Source organism: Cynoglossus semilaevis, unplaced genomic scaffold (assembly GCF_000523025.1).
Source record: "Cynoglossus semilaevis isolate Cse_v1.0 unplaced genomic scaffold, Cse_v1.0 scaffold1102, whole genome shotgun sequence".
Classification (NCBI taxonomy): Eukaryota; Metazoa; Chordata; class Actinopteri; order Pleuronectiformes; family Cynoglossidae; genus Cynoglossus; species Cynoglossus semilaevis.
Genome location: NW_007585110.1, coordinates 437,778 through 453,251, shown reverse-complemented (window position 1 = coordinate 453,251; position 15,474 = coordinate 437,778). Strand labels below are relative to the sequence as shown.

Sequence of the window (15,474 nt, the reverse complement as noted above, 5' to 3'; positions counted from 1 at the left end):
GCTGAAAAATAAACCAACCTTTCTGAAAAAAGTGGTTTCTATACTGCCGGTACATTCCATCAAAGTAAGCAATTTATATAGTAAACATTCAACAGTTATAAACCAGAGGAGAGAAACTTACTGCACAAAATCTGGCATGACGGGGTTTGAAGTGTCAGCATTGATCCATCAGAACGAGGTATATTGACCCGAAACACCAAACGAGCTCGTGTGCTCTTCTTCTTGGAGCCAGCAACACCAATACGAGCCTCAACATCAGCGTTACGGAGCTTAAGTATCCCAACACAGTCCACCCTGAAATGAAAGAAATTAGCTTTGTTTGCTAAAAACACAACTAAATATTGAGACTAGTAAGACCTACAGTATATCTGTTGCACAATCACAAACACAAACATTCAAAACACCAAGAACCCACTCTACTGTAATGGAAAAAATACATACGCTAATGTCATTTTGGTGCTTGGATCAAGGGGGACCTCAATCACTGTTGTGCCATCAATATCCACTTCCTTGCAGGCTGTGGTGTTGCGACCGGTCACTCTACACGCCTGGTAAAATCTATGAGGCCTTACCCGTCCATTATCATTACCCACAAACACTTGTAAAACCACAGGCTCAGTCACTCCCTCCAGCTGTGGGAGAAAATACAAGGAAATTAATTCTTCTTACCATTAAACAGGACATATCCAGTTATTGAATTCTCACCTCTCGTACCATACATCAAATGTGAGGCACCTGTGATTTTGACTACACAAGGAGGCTTAAAGGGGTCAACTTTTACCTTTACAGTAGGAAAACCCTGCTGGCTGCGGTCCTTCACTGATCCCCTGCTACCTTCAGTCAGATAGCGAGCCCGGTGTTGAGTTTCAGGCTGAACAAGAATCTTCAGCTCCTTCCCTTCACTCTTGTGTGGGAACTGCATCGACAGAGTTCCTCTCTTTTGATTTGCTGATTGATGAACATCAGAACTGACACACACACACAAATGACAAAAATATTAACTCGTTAAAATATAAATATAATGCAGTACACAGATCCAGATGCTGAGAATCAGCACATTTCTGCTGGCATCAATCGTATGCGTTTATACCTGAGTATTGCTTTCAGGGCAGGAAACTCTCTCAACTGCAAAAGAGAAAACCCTTCAAAGTTGCCATGGTGCACTAAGCAACACAAAGCTAAGATGCCTCACATTAACCAGGCATATTCCACATTTAGCTCTTAAAGCGATCAGAGGTATCTGTTTATTTAATCTGCTTTGCTTATCCTCGGGCCCTCAAAGGGGTTCTATGATTCACTGTGACCATTGTTTGTACTTGAGTATCCTGCCACTCCCTCCCTTATGAGAAAAAATGCTCTTCTTCATTCATTGTGTGGTAGGAATTTTGAAGAATGTACAAGGCTAACTTAAAAATGTTTATACACGTGGTATTTTTCCTAATGACACTTATTCTGAAACCCAGTACAATTAAAATAATTTAAGAATTTATATCAAGCTCTAAAGTTTGTAACATGCAACAGTTTTCATTACCAACCTTCCTTTTGAGCCTGTCTTGTTGTCTGGGCCTAACTGGGAGAGGACAAAGTGTGGGCCTTTGGCACTGTCTGCATCAAACACATCCAAGCTGGCTTCTACTGCAGGCACAGCTTTTGGACCAGGCCTCTGTCGTGGAGTACGTTTACGAGACTTCCGTGGTACCTCTGTGTTGTCATTGTACGAGACTGTGCTCATCATACTGAAGTTGGAGAGGGAGTCATCCATCCAGATGCTGCTACTCTGCTCTGAATCCCGAGATGCTTCATCCTGGCAGGACATGAGGCTGTCATCAAACAAGTCTTGTGGCGGTGGAGAGATGTTCAACACGGTATGGCGCTTAGAGGAGGCCATCTGGTGATGTGTTTGGCTATCTATGGATGTCACGCCTCTTCCAGTCCCGAGTTCACTGCTCCCCCTGCAGGAATTGCCACTGCTGCAATTGCCATTTCCACTTTCCGCTCCTACCACCTCTGGAACCAATCTGCAGCTCCTATTGTCTTCTAGGTCGTCATTGATGCTGTGAACCAGGTTCTGGTCACTTGCTGCAGATGTGGAATGCATGATGGAGCTGGAAGGGGTTGAAAAGGCACTATGGGGGCCTTCCGTGGTCAGAGAAAAGGACATGGCATCTACAGTGCAAATAATAAAATGGTGAATAAAGGCATCTCAGACCTGTGTTGGCTAGCAGTCCCATTTAAAGAGTAGAGTAAAATTAATGCAGTTTTTTCTTTCAAACATCTGTCTTTTATTGCGTGTCTGTTTAGGCCTTTTTAACAGAGAGAGAACTTTGAATTGGGTAGTAGTTAATGTTAATACCAGGTGAGGTGAAAAAAATCATTTAAAAAATCTTTGGTATAATTACAACCAATCAGTGGATTAATCTTATACACATCAATCTTTTTTCCATGCTCAAATTAATGTTAAAACAGATTTTTTGCAGATGAATATTTAAGCCAATTGGTAGGTCACAACCTTTGTATTATGACAAAAGGTCTTTTTAATGGGACTGAACGTAGCCACAGAGACAAATAAAACAAGCTTCTGACCTATGAAGCAGAGACCTGCCGACCATTTTATATGCAGACACTCCCTGCTTCAGAGGAAATTTCCTGGAATATAAAAATGAGACAGGGAATGAGCAATAAGAGCTGAACAGTAGTTTTTGTAGGAAAAAGAGGTGCTGCTCCTGTAGGCTAGTCTATACTGCAGTTATTGTTACATCAATTGGATGAGGAAATTAATCTAATTTCTAGAAATTAATCTAATTTCAATTACAATTTCAATTTTGACTCCAATACATCATAAAACTGAAAAAAAAAACCTAAATCATTTGCAAATATGCACTTCAACCCTTTCTGGAGGAGGTCTGTGTGAATATGATGACACAAGGAGTATAGGAGCAGCAGGAGGAGATAGAAGATGAAGAGGACCAGGAGTTTTTAGTCGGTAATTACATTAACCAAGTTTACTATTGTAAGGTCCGCACCGTGCCACAACACGTACAGTATAATAATCTCTTCAACCAACTTCAGCTCAAACACAGAGTGACTTACAACCAACAAAACCACATCACTCTGCATCACCATCATCAAGAAATGACCTGTTTTATAGTACAACAGCTGTACTACCAGATAACTGGTACTCTACTACCTTTTACATGTTTTATTCTTATTTCCATTATATATATATTGATTGTGTTTCTATTGTAATGTATATTATATACATAGGAAGTATTTAATTGTATTTAATATCTTTTTTGTTATTAAGAGATTCTATAAGTGCAATACGTTGCTGATTTAATTTAATTTAATTTAATAAATGCGTGCTTACTTTTTTGCAATATTTGAGTATTATACTTCCAGTTATTTAAGGTCATACACAGAGGAAATGTCACATTTGCTGTTCAATATGTTTGTATGTATGTTTTTTCACAGCCAATAAGCAATGGCTTTAAATAATCCAGATGATTTTCTTCGTAACCCAGCAGTCCTATCTTATACTGTATTTTAATAGTAGATGGTTTAATTACTCGTATGAACGTTCTGGAATAATTTCTGAATTACAATTTGCCACCCTACTCTGTTGAACAGTGAAGAAAACATAAGAGTGTGTGGAGTCAAACTCTTCACAATATCATTGAATACAATGATAAATACTGATGCTGATACTGTCATTCCTATGAGGTTGTGTTCATCTCTGTGATACATGAACGTAACTTTGTTTGCATTAGCCCTTTACGTATTCACTGACAGATTAACTGAGAACACTGGGCTAAAGCTATGAACTGAACCTTACAGTACTTTGGTAGTCATATCATTGACCTATGGTTAGCACACATCGTTATCCAACCTGTTCCTTCCTGTAAACTGGGACTATATGCTATATAAGGACCAGGACTGTAAATGATTTATTGGCTTATTGGTCTTTTAGAATAGATAGAGATAGATAGATCAGGCACTGAGCCAAATAAGAATTGATGCATCCCTACATTTTATTTACTGCAATTTCGAATGGGACAAAATCAAATGTTTTATTAAAATGAGGTTACACTAAATGTACCACACTAAAAAAAATTACTTAAGTGTTTACAGACTGTTGATAATTTTAGAGTATAAACAATACACAATGCAGATTTTGTATCAAATGGTCCGATTTCACAGGAAAGAGAAACTGCACCTAATAAGAGATATTATATTTTATTATTAAGGAGTGGACAACACATTTGATTGACAGCTTGACAGTCAAATAAATGTTTCAATTTTGTTGACATCCAAGGTTATTGACTGCATTTTTGAAAAGATTTTATATTGGCATACTTTTCAATAGACAGAGATCAGAAGTGATAATTAAAATTTGGGATCTACTGTATGTTTTAATTGAACAAGATCTTATGGCTGTTATTTTTACCAGTCGTGTAACAACAACCTCCGACTTTATATCTGAATTGAGAAACAGTCAAGGTGGTACTGCTGTGTGAAGTTTTTATTTAATAAATAAATATGACATAGTAACCAGGCCTGTAGGACAAACGAAACAAAATGTGGTACTTACGTACTCATACAGCAAATTAAGTTTACATTGCAAAAACACAGTTGCATTTATACTTCAGCTGTTAAATCAATGTCCCACAGGTATGCATGTGTCGTGTGTTGACTGCTAGATTGTCAAACAAATAATAAATCACGGCAATCCATGTGGTCTGAGTAACACATGAACATAAGAAATCAACAGTCGGGGTGTTTGACTGGATTTCATAACAATTTAGTGTTAGTATTCCTACAGAATGTTTGTTCGGGGACATAATTACAAATCTGGCTGAAAACAAGAAATTAAAAGAGCCGGATCCTACCTGATGCTAAAGAAGCTGAAGGAGGAGTCACCGCCTCTCCACCACTTGTTTGACTCATGATTTTTGTTTTCTGCAATGTTGATGAAGGCAACTGCAGTGCTTTGGGAAGAAGGTCCGACCTTGACTCTAATGAGAAAAAGATAACAAGACAAAGGAGTTGAAATGAGGGGTTATACACATTCAGTCATTTAATTGGAACACAGAACATCTGTAATTTGGTCCACCCACTGACATGACGCAGGAGCATGACTAATAAAACAGTCTTTCCTGTTATAATTATTAAGAAGGTGCCACAAGTTCCGTATCACCCATTGTTGCACAACAACCTTACGCAAGTCTGGGAACATACAGCTGAAGCCTCCAAAAAATAAAAGACTGAACACTCTTCCCACACCGGAGATATTTTTACTACAACATGACAATAATGGTCTAAAAGTCACAATGTATGTTCAAAACTATATTAACACTAAACCCTTGTAATGACTGCAGGTAGGCAGAAATGATTTCCCCCTTGTGAAAATTAAGACAACTTCACATGAACAGCTACATGTATTATGGGTGTGTATTTCAATATATATATATTCAATATTGGTGGAAGCACTGACTGAACAAATTGACATTATTTCCAAAGAGTACAAAAAAGTTGGGTTTTTTTAGCTATCAGAAATGACTATCTTTATTACACCATTGAAGAAAACCATTTTATCAAACAATAACTTTCAAAAGTCTAACGAATCCAAAAGAAAATCTTGTGCAAAACGAACAGGCGGCCATGTCATACAGAGCCTCTTTCTCTAGCTTCTATGTTCCTCCCTCAGGGCAAACAGGACGCCATGAGGGTAAAAAGGCTTCAGTGTCAACAGCATGACAGCACTTTTACTAGCAGTGTGATTCATCATGCAAATATTATGGTTTGAACCTAGAGCGGCCATTACAGTGGCCTGGCTCTCTCTTTCCTCTACCATCTGCCAGCTTTAATTAGTTACAGCTGAGTCAAAGGGTTTGGTATATAATATATCAAATACTTATCGGTGCCATTGTTATCACATACTGGGTACAAGTGTTCAATATAGGACATGCTGAAGCCAGCTAATAATTCTGAATACATTTTATTCACCTTTCATTCATTGTAGAGTCAGTAAACCAAATACCTACACTGGATTGTAATGTGGTTTTGCTGGTTGTCCAAACAAATTCGCAAACACGCACACGCATGTAAACGCCACCCTAACCACCTCCACAAAAACACTTTCCCTAATAGAGCATTTTCTCAACTCTACAGTCTTCTTGGGGCTCACTGTGTGACTGCACATGCAGCAACATGTGCTCCGAGCAAGCAGCCCTTCCAGTAAACAGATTGCCAACCGCACACACAGAAAATATGTGCTCTTCTCTCAGAGCAGTGGTCTAGAATCACTGGCTGGCCTGTTAAAAGTGTTTCCACACTCCCTTGACTTTTTTTTTAAAGCCCAAAAAAGAAAAAAAACAAACAACAAAAACATATTTGTCTGCACGTTTGTAACAAGTCAGGTCAAAGCAGTTCAACATTGTGTGTACGGTAAAAAAGGTAAATTAAAAAAGACCCAAGCACCAGCAGGGCAATTAACAGTCAAGACAAAAACCTTGTGCTGTTATGATGTCAACGTGAAAGGACAAACATGTTGCTGTGAAGGCAACTGAAGAATCTTACATTTTCAGTCATAAAAACAGACATCATGCGCATGTGGTGGGTGTGATCAGGTCCTGCTATTGATGTGTAATGAGTATGCTAATGAAAGTGAAAGGCAGGCAACCCCTTCGGCTCCACAACACAACTTTTATTTTCAGCCAAGCTCAATTGTAACAATCATATAAATAATACAACTGAAAATATGTACAATTAAAATTCAATCGCACATATTCTGCAATGTGTAAAACACTCCAGCGAAACACAATGTTCCTCTTTAGCATGACACCACATTGTGAGATGTTATAGTAAACAGAGAAAACTAAAGTGTAAGAAAAGAAAGCACTCACCATGTGAATGTCAGACCTTAAAACTCCCATTCATTACACTCACATTCCTGTTGCTTGCTTTTACTAGTCATGGCACCTGGGGCGTGGCGCAGTTTTTTTGGCCGAGTGAATGATTTCACTCTCCATTCTGTCCCCCTCCTCCACTCCACCTACCTTGCTTATTCTCCCAGTTTTGTTTACAGTGCTTTCAGAGCTTTTTCTGCACTGAAACCTGTCCAACAAGTTAAAGGAATTTTTATATGGAATTCTGTCAAGCAGAAGTGAAGCAACAGAAAAACTCACCTATGTTGAAAAATTCAGTCTGCAGTGATACATGAGGTGGAACCAGACAGAAGTGAGTAAGTCTGCAATGTTGGTGTCTTGACAAAAAAGAGCCACCACTGAAGGACCTGACACCTGCAGCAAAGCATGTGCAACAACGCTGAAATGTTTACAGCCAAGCCTACACAAAGAATGCCAGAGGCTCCATAGTAACACAGAGCCGGGGACACGTCTTTGAAGCATTTGCATCCTTTCTGAGGCAATATGCAGAAAATAGGAAAATAAAACAGCATTAGCTTTAGTCAAATGAAGATCCTAATGTTGCAGGACATAACCCTTCCAACACTGTGGCGATAATCACTTAATGCAATCAAAAAAAAAAAAAACTTCTCTTAAAACCGTCATTTACTGCTTCACTTCTACAAATATTTATTCTAAGAGATCAATGGAATGGTTTTCAACAGTTGAAACATTATATCTAACTATCTAACTCCACTTAATGAATCAAAAAATGATCCAACATTTAGTTTTCAGTGTTTTCTGACAAACAGAATTCCAAGAAAATAATGTTCTGATTTTATGATTGCCGCCATTGGTGGATGTGTACACGGTGGGAGTGGGAGAAGCCATGATGTTTGTAGATCAGTAGCATTTTTTTAATAACCGAAGTCAGAGATGCTTTTTTTAAAAAAAAAAAACAAAGGGGAGAAAGTTGTTACGGGGTTCCTCGCCTTACGTCACAGTTTTGTTCTTATGGTACGGCGTAACTTGATTTTCGCTGTTAGTCAGAACTCACATACTGTATAAGTACTTATGTCACTCACAGTGGTGACATCATAATCGATTACATAAAAACATCTGAAGCAAAAAGTTCTGAAAAAAAAAACACGAAAGAAAGCCAATGTAGCACAATCCAATGTATGTCGTACAGCTAATGAATGTAAACAAAGCTGTCTTCTGCATATAACGTCGGAATGATTAAACAAAATTTTCTTAAGAAATTTATGGGAGGTGCCAATGTTACCACAAAACGCCATAGGTCAAGGGGAACCCATACATATCGGACAGACAGTAGAAAAGACAAGAGAGTATTTTGATATTCACCTATTTACCAAACATCTTATGTTTGAAAATGTCTGTAGTACAAACCAATATGTTTATACTACAGACATTTTCATAGTGTTGGAATCTTATTTTTAACTTAACCTTTATTTACAACAATGACTGTCATTAATGCTGATAACTTAATACACAGTGACGCAAATATGTTGAAAGATGAGCTCTACCCTAGAGTAGCAGGAAGTAGTGGCATGTATTCAATCAAATATTGCATTTGGGATTACTTCATTAAAGAGAAAGTATTTATCCAAGATTCTTAATAGAAGTTTATTGTGGAACAGGGCTACATGTCAGCAATACAATTCATCTTAACAATGATAGATTAATTAAAGACTAAAGAATAATTAGTTCATTATAATGAAATTATTATAGCTATAATGAAAAACATTTTGCCAACGACATGCTAAACAATTCCTACCAAATCAGACGTTTTTCATGTGACTTTTTGAGTCCAGCTAATCCTAACTGACCAGGAATGTCCTCTAGGCTCTAGATTTACATGACTTTCATTCAACAAATGTCCACCATGATCCTGACCTGACAAAACAATCCACTGAAGACTAAACATACAACTACAAGGAGGGAGAAGTGGGTCATTCCTTTTTACAAACATCCTCACTGCAGTTAGTGGCAATGTTAGTCTCAGTAGATTGTGTTTATTTTTAAATTAAAACTTGAGTTTATTTCTGGTATTAAAAGTCTGATAGATAAACTTATAACACATTAGACCTATTGGGAGACAAAAAGTCGTGGTTGACAAAACATTTGGTGTGCCAACATTGGCACTTCTCTCCTGTTCACAGGAAAACTTTGCTGAGGCAACAGGAAAGGCCTTTAGCAACACTGCACGTTAATGCTCACCAGCAAGGAGAAATCACAAAATAAAGTACTAAGCTTAAAAAAAGTGTGTAAGCGGAGCAGAGTTTTATTTTGTTTTATATAAAAGATAAATATATATATTAGGGCAGATTTTGTCCTCGAACAACAATACAGTTTGGTATTTTACAAAAACAATTGGTAATATTAAAAATGTTTCCAAACGACTAACAACCAACTAAGTTTGAAAACACCTTCCACAATGGACTTCAAAATTGTTATAAACATTAGCAATCTCCTCGACAACTCAAGTGAAGTCAGAATTGCGTAATGCTAAATGCTAAAGATAACTAAATCACATTTTTTCCCAGATACAATAATCAATATCTATGTTGTAATTTCTGTGTAGTCTCCTTACACATTCTCAGGTTTTACTCATTAGGACTTGCAGTTTAAGGATCAGTTTAAGGATTATGAATGACAATTTGTGCCTAAGGCTCCATCCACACCTTCAGCTAACGCTGACTTCAAAGGATCTACAGCTATCGAAACGAACCTACAGCAGACAGAAAACGAAGAAAATGTGAAATTAATCACAGTATGATATCTAAGAAACGAAAAAAACATGTTGGTAGGGTCACTTCTTATTAACATTATATCTGTCTTGTTATTTTTATCATTAAACAGTGTATATACAAAAAAGTAAATGTATCAAAAACAATTAACTTAGAAAGGCATTGAGTCATCAGTGTTCACCCAAGCATGTTGTGGCCTGCTCAGAAGTTGAGACATTGACATGAGCACTGTCATTGACGTTTGACGTACGTCTTGACAGCCAATTAAAAAACCTCCCTCTTTGCTAATCTCAGGCTTAAAGGTTTTTACAAAGTTGAATGAAGTAGAGAGTCGTGACAAAACACTGATGAAATTATCCACAGCTGTTGTCACAGACACAGTGATGAATGATTCTAGTATCCAAGTTACAATCCAAAACTATACTAAAATTAGGGACAACATAAAGGACTATTACAGCCAAAGGGAAAATGATTTGCACTGAAATGTGGCTGAAGTTACTCAGCTGAGAAAAGGTTCACCTTGAACACAGGCAAAACATTGCTATTTGTTGGTATGTAGCTAAAGTGACCTTTAGAGAAACAAATTAAACAATGTTTCAACTTTAACTTCTTGGTCGATAGTTACCAAGTTAAAAAACCTCAAAACCAACTGTGTTCAGCATAGATGTAATTACTGGTTCATTTATGTACAAACCCATTACAAGCAGTTAAAATTAAGAGAAAAATAACAGGTAATTTGAAACATTTTGTGATGATGTCTGATATATACTGTATATACGTGTGTGTGTATATGCATGTATGTATATTTTTTTTCTATATATTATACCATCACCATTATGACTGTTTAAAACACATGGCACCTGTTCAAAGTCATGGAGAGTTTTGTCCAACATAGACTACATTATACTGTTACTAGAAATGATTTTATATTGCTTATTAGAAATGCTACGCATAAAGATCTGTTTTTTATGAAATACTATAGTGAAAGTTTAAAGTTGTAGGATGTAAAAGCAATCTCGGAGAGACAATGTATGACTGTGCTCGTATGTCAGCAGTCTAGACCTTGAAAAATATCTCAATATTTATGAAAACACCAAGATTTATACTTCAAATGGGGGCACAGGAGAGATTTGTACAAGTTCTTCCAGAGAACAATTCTAAATCTACCTACGTTGCCAAGTTTGTGTCTAAACCTATCACTAAATAAAGACAAAAATAAACACAATGACAGGATGCATTCCAGTGATGCCAGTCTTCCAAGGAAGCATAAAATGACTCAAACAAAAAGCACATATTTCACAGGATATAGACAATAGACAATTGCACAGACAGCTTTACAACAGCATGCCAAATGTACAGCAAGATGCGTGCCTATGGTTAAACCCACTTCTCTGCAAGGTCACTTGTTAGTTGATCAGCAGATAACACAGGATTGCTCAGGTAAACCTCATGTCAACAAAACCCATTACAGTTGTTAAATGTTTATTCAAAACCAAATCAACAAAGTTAATATTGCCACAAATCTGTGTAGGTTCTCAGGTCATCCAGGTCATCTTATTCTCGATGACCTTGATGTAACTATTTTTGAATACTGACACCAGAATTTGAACCTAAAAAGACCAAGAAATAAAATCAACAATGTAATGGCACAGTTTCAGCAATAAAAAAATATGACTTGCTTCATGTAGAACTTTTACCTTAACGAATCTTTCTAGAAAAAAAAAATATTAAGAAAAGAAAAAGTAAACCATGGGTCAACAAACAACACAGTTGTGAACTAACAATGCCTCACAATTCGGGTGTAGTATATGCACAACTAGCATGCATGCTAAATATTATATGTCTAAATCACATAGTTCTGCAGAGAAAACAGAAGGCTGGTTGCAAGATCTCACAGGTGCTTTGAACTTTTCACAGATCAGTGTGAGAAACTAAATGCATAAAGTCCTTCTGCCCTCTTGATCTCTCAGAGGAGAGCGTTATGGCTTCCCTCATTATGCAGAACTTCTTATAGGGATTGTTTAGTTAAAGTTTAAACAGTTGTTTTCAGAATAATGTGTCATGGAATTAAAGATTCAAAGAAATATGAAAATCACTTTAAATAATAAATGCTTAATGTGGTGCTGACTTTCTGGGTTCTTGTTGGTACTGTAATAAAAATCTCAATACCACTGTCCTAGTAACCACACTGTAAAAGGACAAATAAATGTGTGCAAAAGTGTACTTAAAGGAATGTAATTAAAAGAAAGAGAGAAAAAACAAACCCAGTATCTATCATAGTCATAATTGCCACAAAAAAAAAAAAAAAAAAAAATCAAACCAAAAATTGCAATTGGTACATGTCTAGGCTAGAGGTCTGTGCATTTTTGTTTAAAATATTTCTTTTTAAAAAACCCAGCATGAACAAGAGAAACAAAAACAACAAACAAAAAACAAAGAAAGACAAGCAACAAGAGAGAGACACAGAGTTTTTAACAGGTTTAACCACTTGTATGTTGATTTGTTGTGGTCAAAACAGTCACAAGTGTGCAGTAAATACCAGAGGGATCACATGGTCACTCACCCTGATCAATGAGTTAACCTGCATTTGATATGCAAAAATGAGTTCAAATTGGATAAGGAATACAGGCCACACCAGTTTCATGATTATGAGTAATTTGAATTGTAATTCTCTAACTCATTTGTGAAATTGAATTGAATTTAGATGACTTTAACTTGAAGATTACATAAACAAAGACAGGCAGTAGTAATTTTTTTTTTTACTGGTGCAAGGTTAACAGTGACTTATAATGCACATACAAGGAGGGAGTTGCTTTGACCTACATTTACTTTCAGGTAGTAGCGTCTCAGAAACATTATCTCTAACACTTTGACCTATTTTCATGTGATATCATATTGGTATTTTACACCGGGGATCAAAATGAACATACATTATGCAACTTATTATACTTTTTCATCCATTGCATTTACAAAAGTTATGAGCATTATGACATCTTATATACAAAAAAGCCAGTAGTGGATCATGTCAGAGGACAATTCAATTTATTTCACAGATTTGTATACTCTTTATATGACAAGAAAAAAGTCTCTTTTCTCTCCATTGTTTTAAAAAAACAAATAAATTATTTATCCTTTGGTTTCCGTAAGATAACATTGATTTACTAAGTCATTAGAGGTTGGAATTTATTGCCTCGTTGGTTTATAGATATCAAATAAATGTGTTCTCAGTGTTCTATTAAGTGAAGGTTTATTGATGTTGGTTAAGTAACAGAAATACATCTCTGCAATATCTTTTATTTGGAAATTGCATTATCATCAGTAGTTTAATTACACAGGTAATCCCTATTTTGTGCGTCTAAGGCTATGTTCTATACACGCAGCTGCCAAAGAGTTAATGATCAGCTATGTTTTGGTTGGTGTCAATAAATCATTTGAAGAATGTGGTTTCACAGTTGTTAACCTTCGTTGATAAACTTATGGAACGGCAATAACGTTTTACCTTTGATGTGAACCTGATGGCAAGTGGTCATTGTCAACTAAGTTAACTACAAATGAAAGCATGAGTGGAGTTTCCGATATTGAGTTGCATGGATAGTTATGTCAGTTCTGTTTCTTCATAAAAGAAACAAATGTGTTTTTCTAATTATATCTGAGCTTCACACTGAAGCCTAACTAACAACAGCATCCCAACGTAGGAACAAAAATGATTGTCTTTTCCAAAGTGGCACATTCAGAACCTAAAAAATGAGTTTTTATTAGGATGTGGGTTTTGATTTTTTAAAGTCAGTAGGAGTGTGGTGGGCTGACACACAGACACCTAAACTACCCTGACACAGAAACATAATAGCATAACCTGTAAGCAAACAATGGAGATTTAACATCACATTAGCATTATTGCTACAAATCACCAAGGAATTAGGCTCAATCATTAATAATCCATCTCTCACAGGCTTAGGGGTCTAGACTTTCTGTGGTTCAGAGGAGCCTGTCGATATTAGTTCAACTTTGCTAAGGCTGCATTTATTGCACATAATAAAAATCAAATTTGTTATACTGTATAATATACTTTATCACATAATAATTTATTTTCTATATACCTTCCTGTGGAACCTTGTGGAACCAAGTAATGTAGTACATTACTAGTAGTAAACAAGTAATGTAATGGACTTTCAGTCTCTTGAAAGCAAACAAATTATTTAATTAAATTAGGGGCAATGTATGTATATAAAAATCAGACCAAAATATGTTTGCTCTCATTTTAGTGCATTGTTACGATATACTAAATACCCAATGCCTGTATTCAACATTCTGACAAATGATATCAAACAAACTCAAACTCAGTAACTCCATCTAAGATCCTGGAGCAAACAGTAAACATACACAGTGAATGATGGCAGGACAGATTTAGTACTATGTATTACGTATGTTATTGATGCCTATGATGTTGGTTAGTTGGTAAAAGGGATTTGTTGTTACATGTGCATGGTAAACCTACTATACGTTAATGCTGACTAATCCCTGCTGCTCCTCTCCTCATATCTCCTCCTGCTGCTCCTCTCCATTTAATATTTCCTACTGCTATCCTTCTCCTCCGGCCTATCCTGCCATCTTACTCGTGATGGCTTTTTGACAAACCTACATCAGTGAGCATAAATCATTCTGGACAAAAGAGACTGTTGGATGTCCAAATCGCAATCGACATTCTATTAATTGTACATCACTAGACAAATGTTGTTTTTTTACTTTAAAATGCTAATGATGAAATACAACACAATATTTCATTAATATGAAATGGCAAAAATATGATTTTTTTGGAGTTAAAAAAGGCACTCAGATTTGTTTGTTCTAGTTGTATATAGTGTATGTCCTCCTAAGAAAGGTGTTACAGCTGTAGCCTCAGCTTTATCATTTTTTGTTATTATTTTAGCAGACACGCAATTGTTGCATTTCGCAAAAATACCTTTACTTGTTCAACTATGATCCAGTGGCATAAAAGATAAATGTTCTGAGTCCCATTGTACAGCCATCTGTAAAGATGTTTTTGTTTGTACTAACGAACGTGAGTGTTTGACCCTGTCTCTAACATTATCCAAACTATTTTTATTTGACCATAACCAAGACTCACCCTTAAATGCCCCTTTAAGTCAAACTCCAACTGCCAAAAATCCACTGACTGTCACGTACTAGTGCAAATAACTACATTTTGGACACCTTAACTAACACCGTTACATATCCAACCTAAGCATTAGAAGGAAAGTTTGGTCTCCAGAAAAGAGGATAAAAACGAGTACACACAAGGTAATAAACACCACAGAAAGAGAGAGAGAGAAAGAGAGAGAGAGAGTAAGGAAGAGAGCGAGAGCGCAACAGGCAGGTGGGCGTTAAATTTGAAACACCCATAAATGCAAAGCAAAAGCAAAAAACAAACTGTATTTGCTATTATGATCTTCTTACCTTTAAAATTAAATGCTGCGGAAGCTGTTAGGTCGTTGTCCTCGCTGAAGAGGGCGATAAAGTCAGAGGGCATCGCAGTCCCTCACACTTACGGCAGAGAGTGAACACAACGCGACGTCACACCGAAACACGTAAATAAATGTGTTTGAAGGAACTGTCAGGTAAAAAACACACCGCGCTGCTCTTACCGGTCTGACGGTGTCTTTGACGCTGTTAAGACTGAGTGGGTCCGCACCACACACACGCATACAAACAAACTCATACACACACTCTCTCCCCCCTCAGCCCCGCCCCCTCTGGTTCCTCCCACTGCGCGTGTTTGAAACGTTTACATAGTCACGGATGAG

At 36.7% G+C, this 15,474-nt stretch overlaps 1 protein-coding gene across 5 annotated transcripts in view; it reads right to left on the bottom strand.

Moving 5' to 3' along the window:
- Positions 1-15,407, bottom strand: part of nfat5b (nuclear factor of activated T cells 5b) — a 24,983-nt gene extending 9,576 nt beyond the window's left edge. The window contains exons 1-7 of one of the 5 annotated variants that reach the window (XM_017030695.2): positions 15,316-15,407; positions 15,128-15,214; positions 4,887-5,012; positions 1,536-2,166; positions 782-968; positions 442-632; positions 122-294 (exon numbers count right to left, since the gene is read on the bottom strand). In XM_017030695.2, the coding sequence (XP_016886184.1) occupies positions 122-294; positions 442-632; positions 782-968; positions 1,536-2,166; positions 4,887-5,012; positions 15,128-15,200 (1,381 nt within the window). In that variant the 5' untranslated portion in view covers positions 15,201-15,214; positions 15,316-15,407. Of the gene's footprint in view, positions 1-121; positions 295-441; positions 633-781; positions 969-1,535; positions 2,167-2,583; positions 2,647-4,886; positions 6,823-6,902 lie in introns of those variants that run through there. The other 4 variants (XM_008337025.3, XM_008337024.3, XM_025053539.1 and 1 more) reach the window with 4 other exon arrangements.
- Between the last annotated feature and the right edge of the window lie 67 nt (positions 15,408-15,474).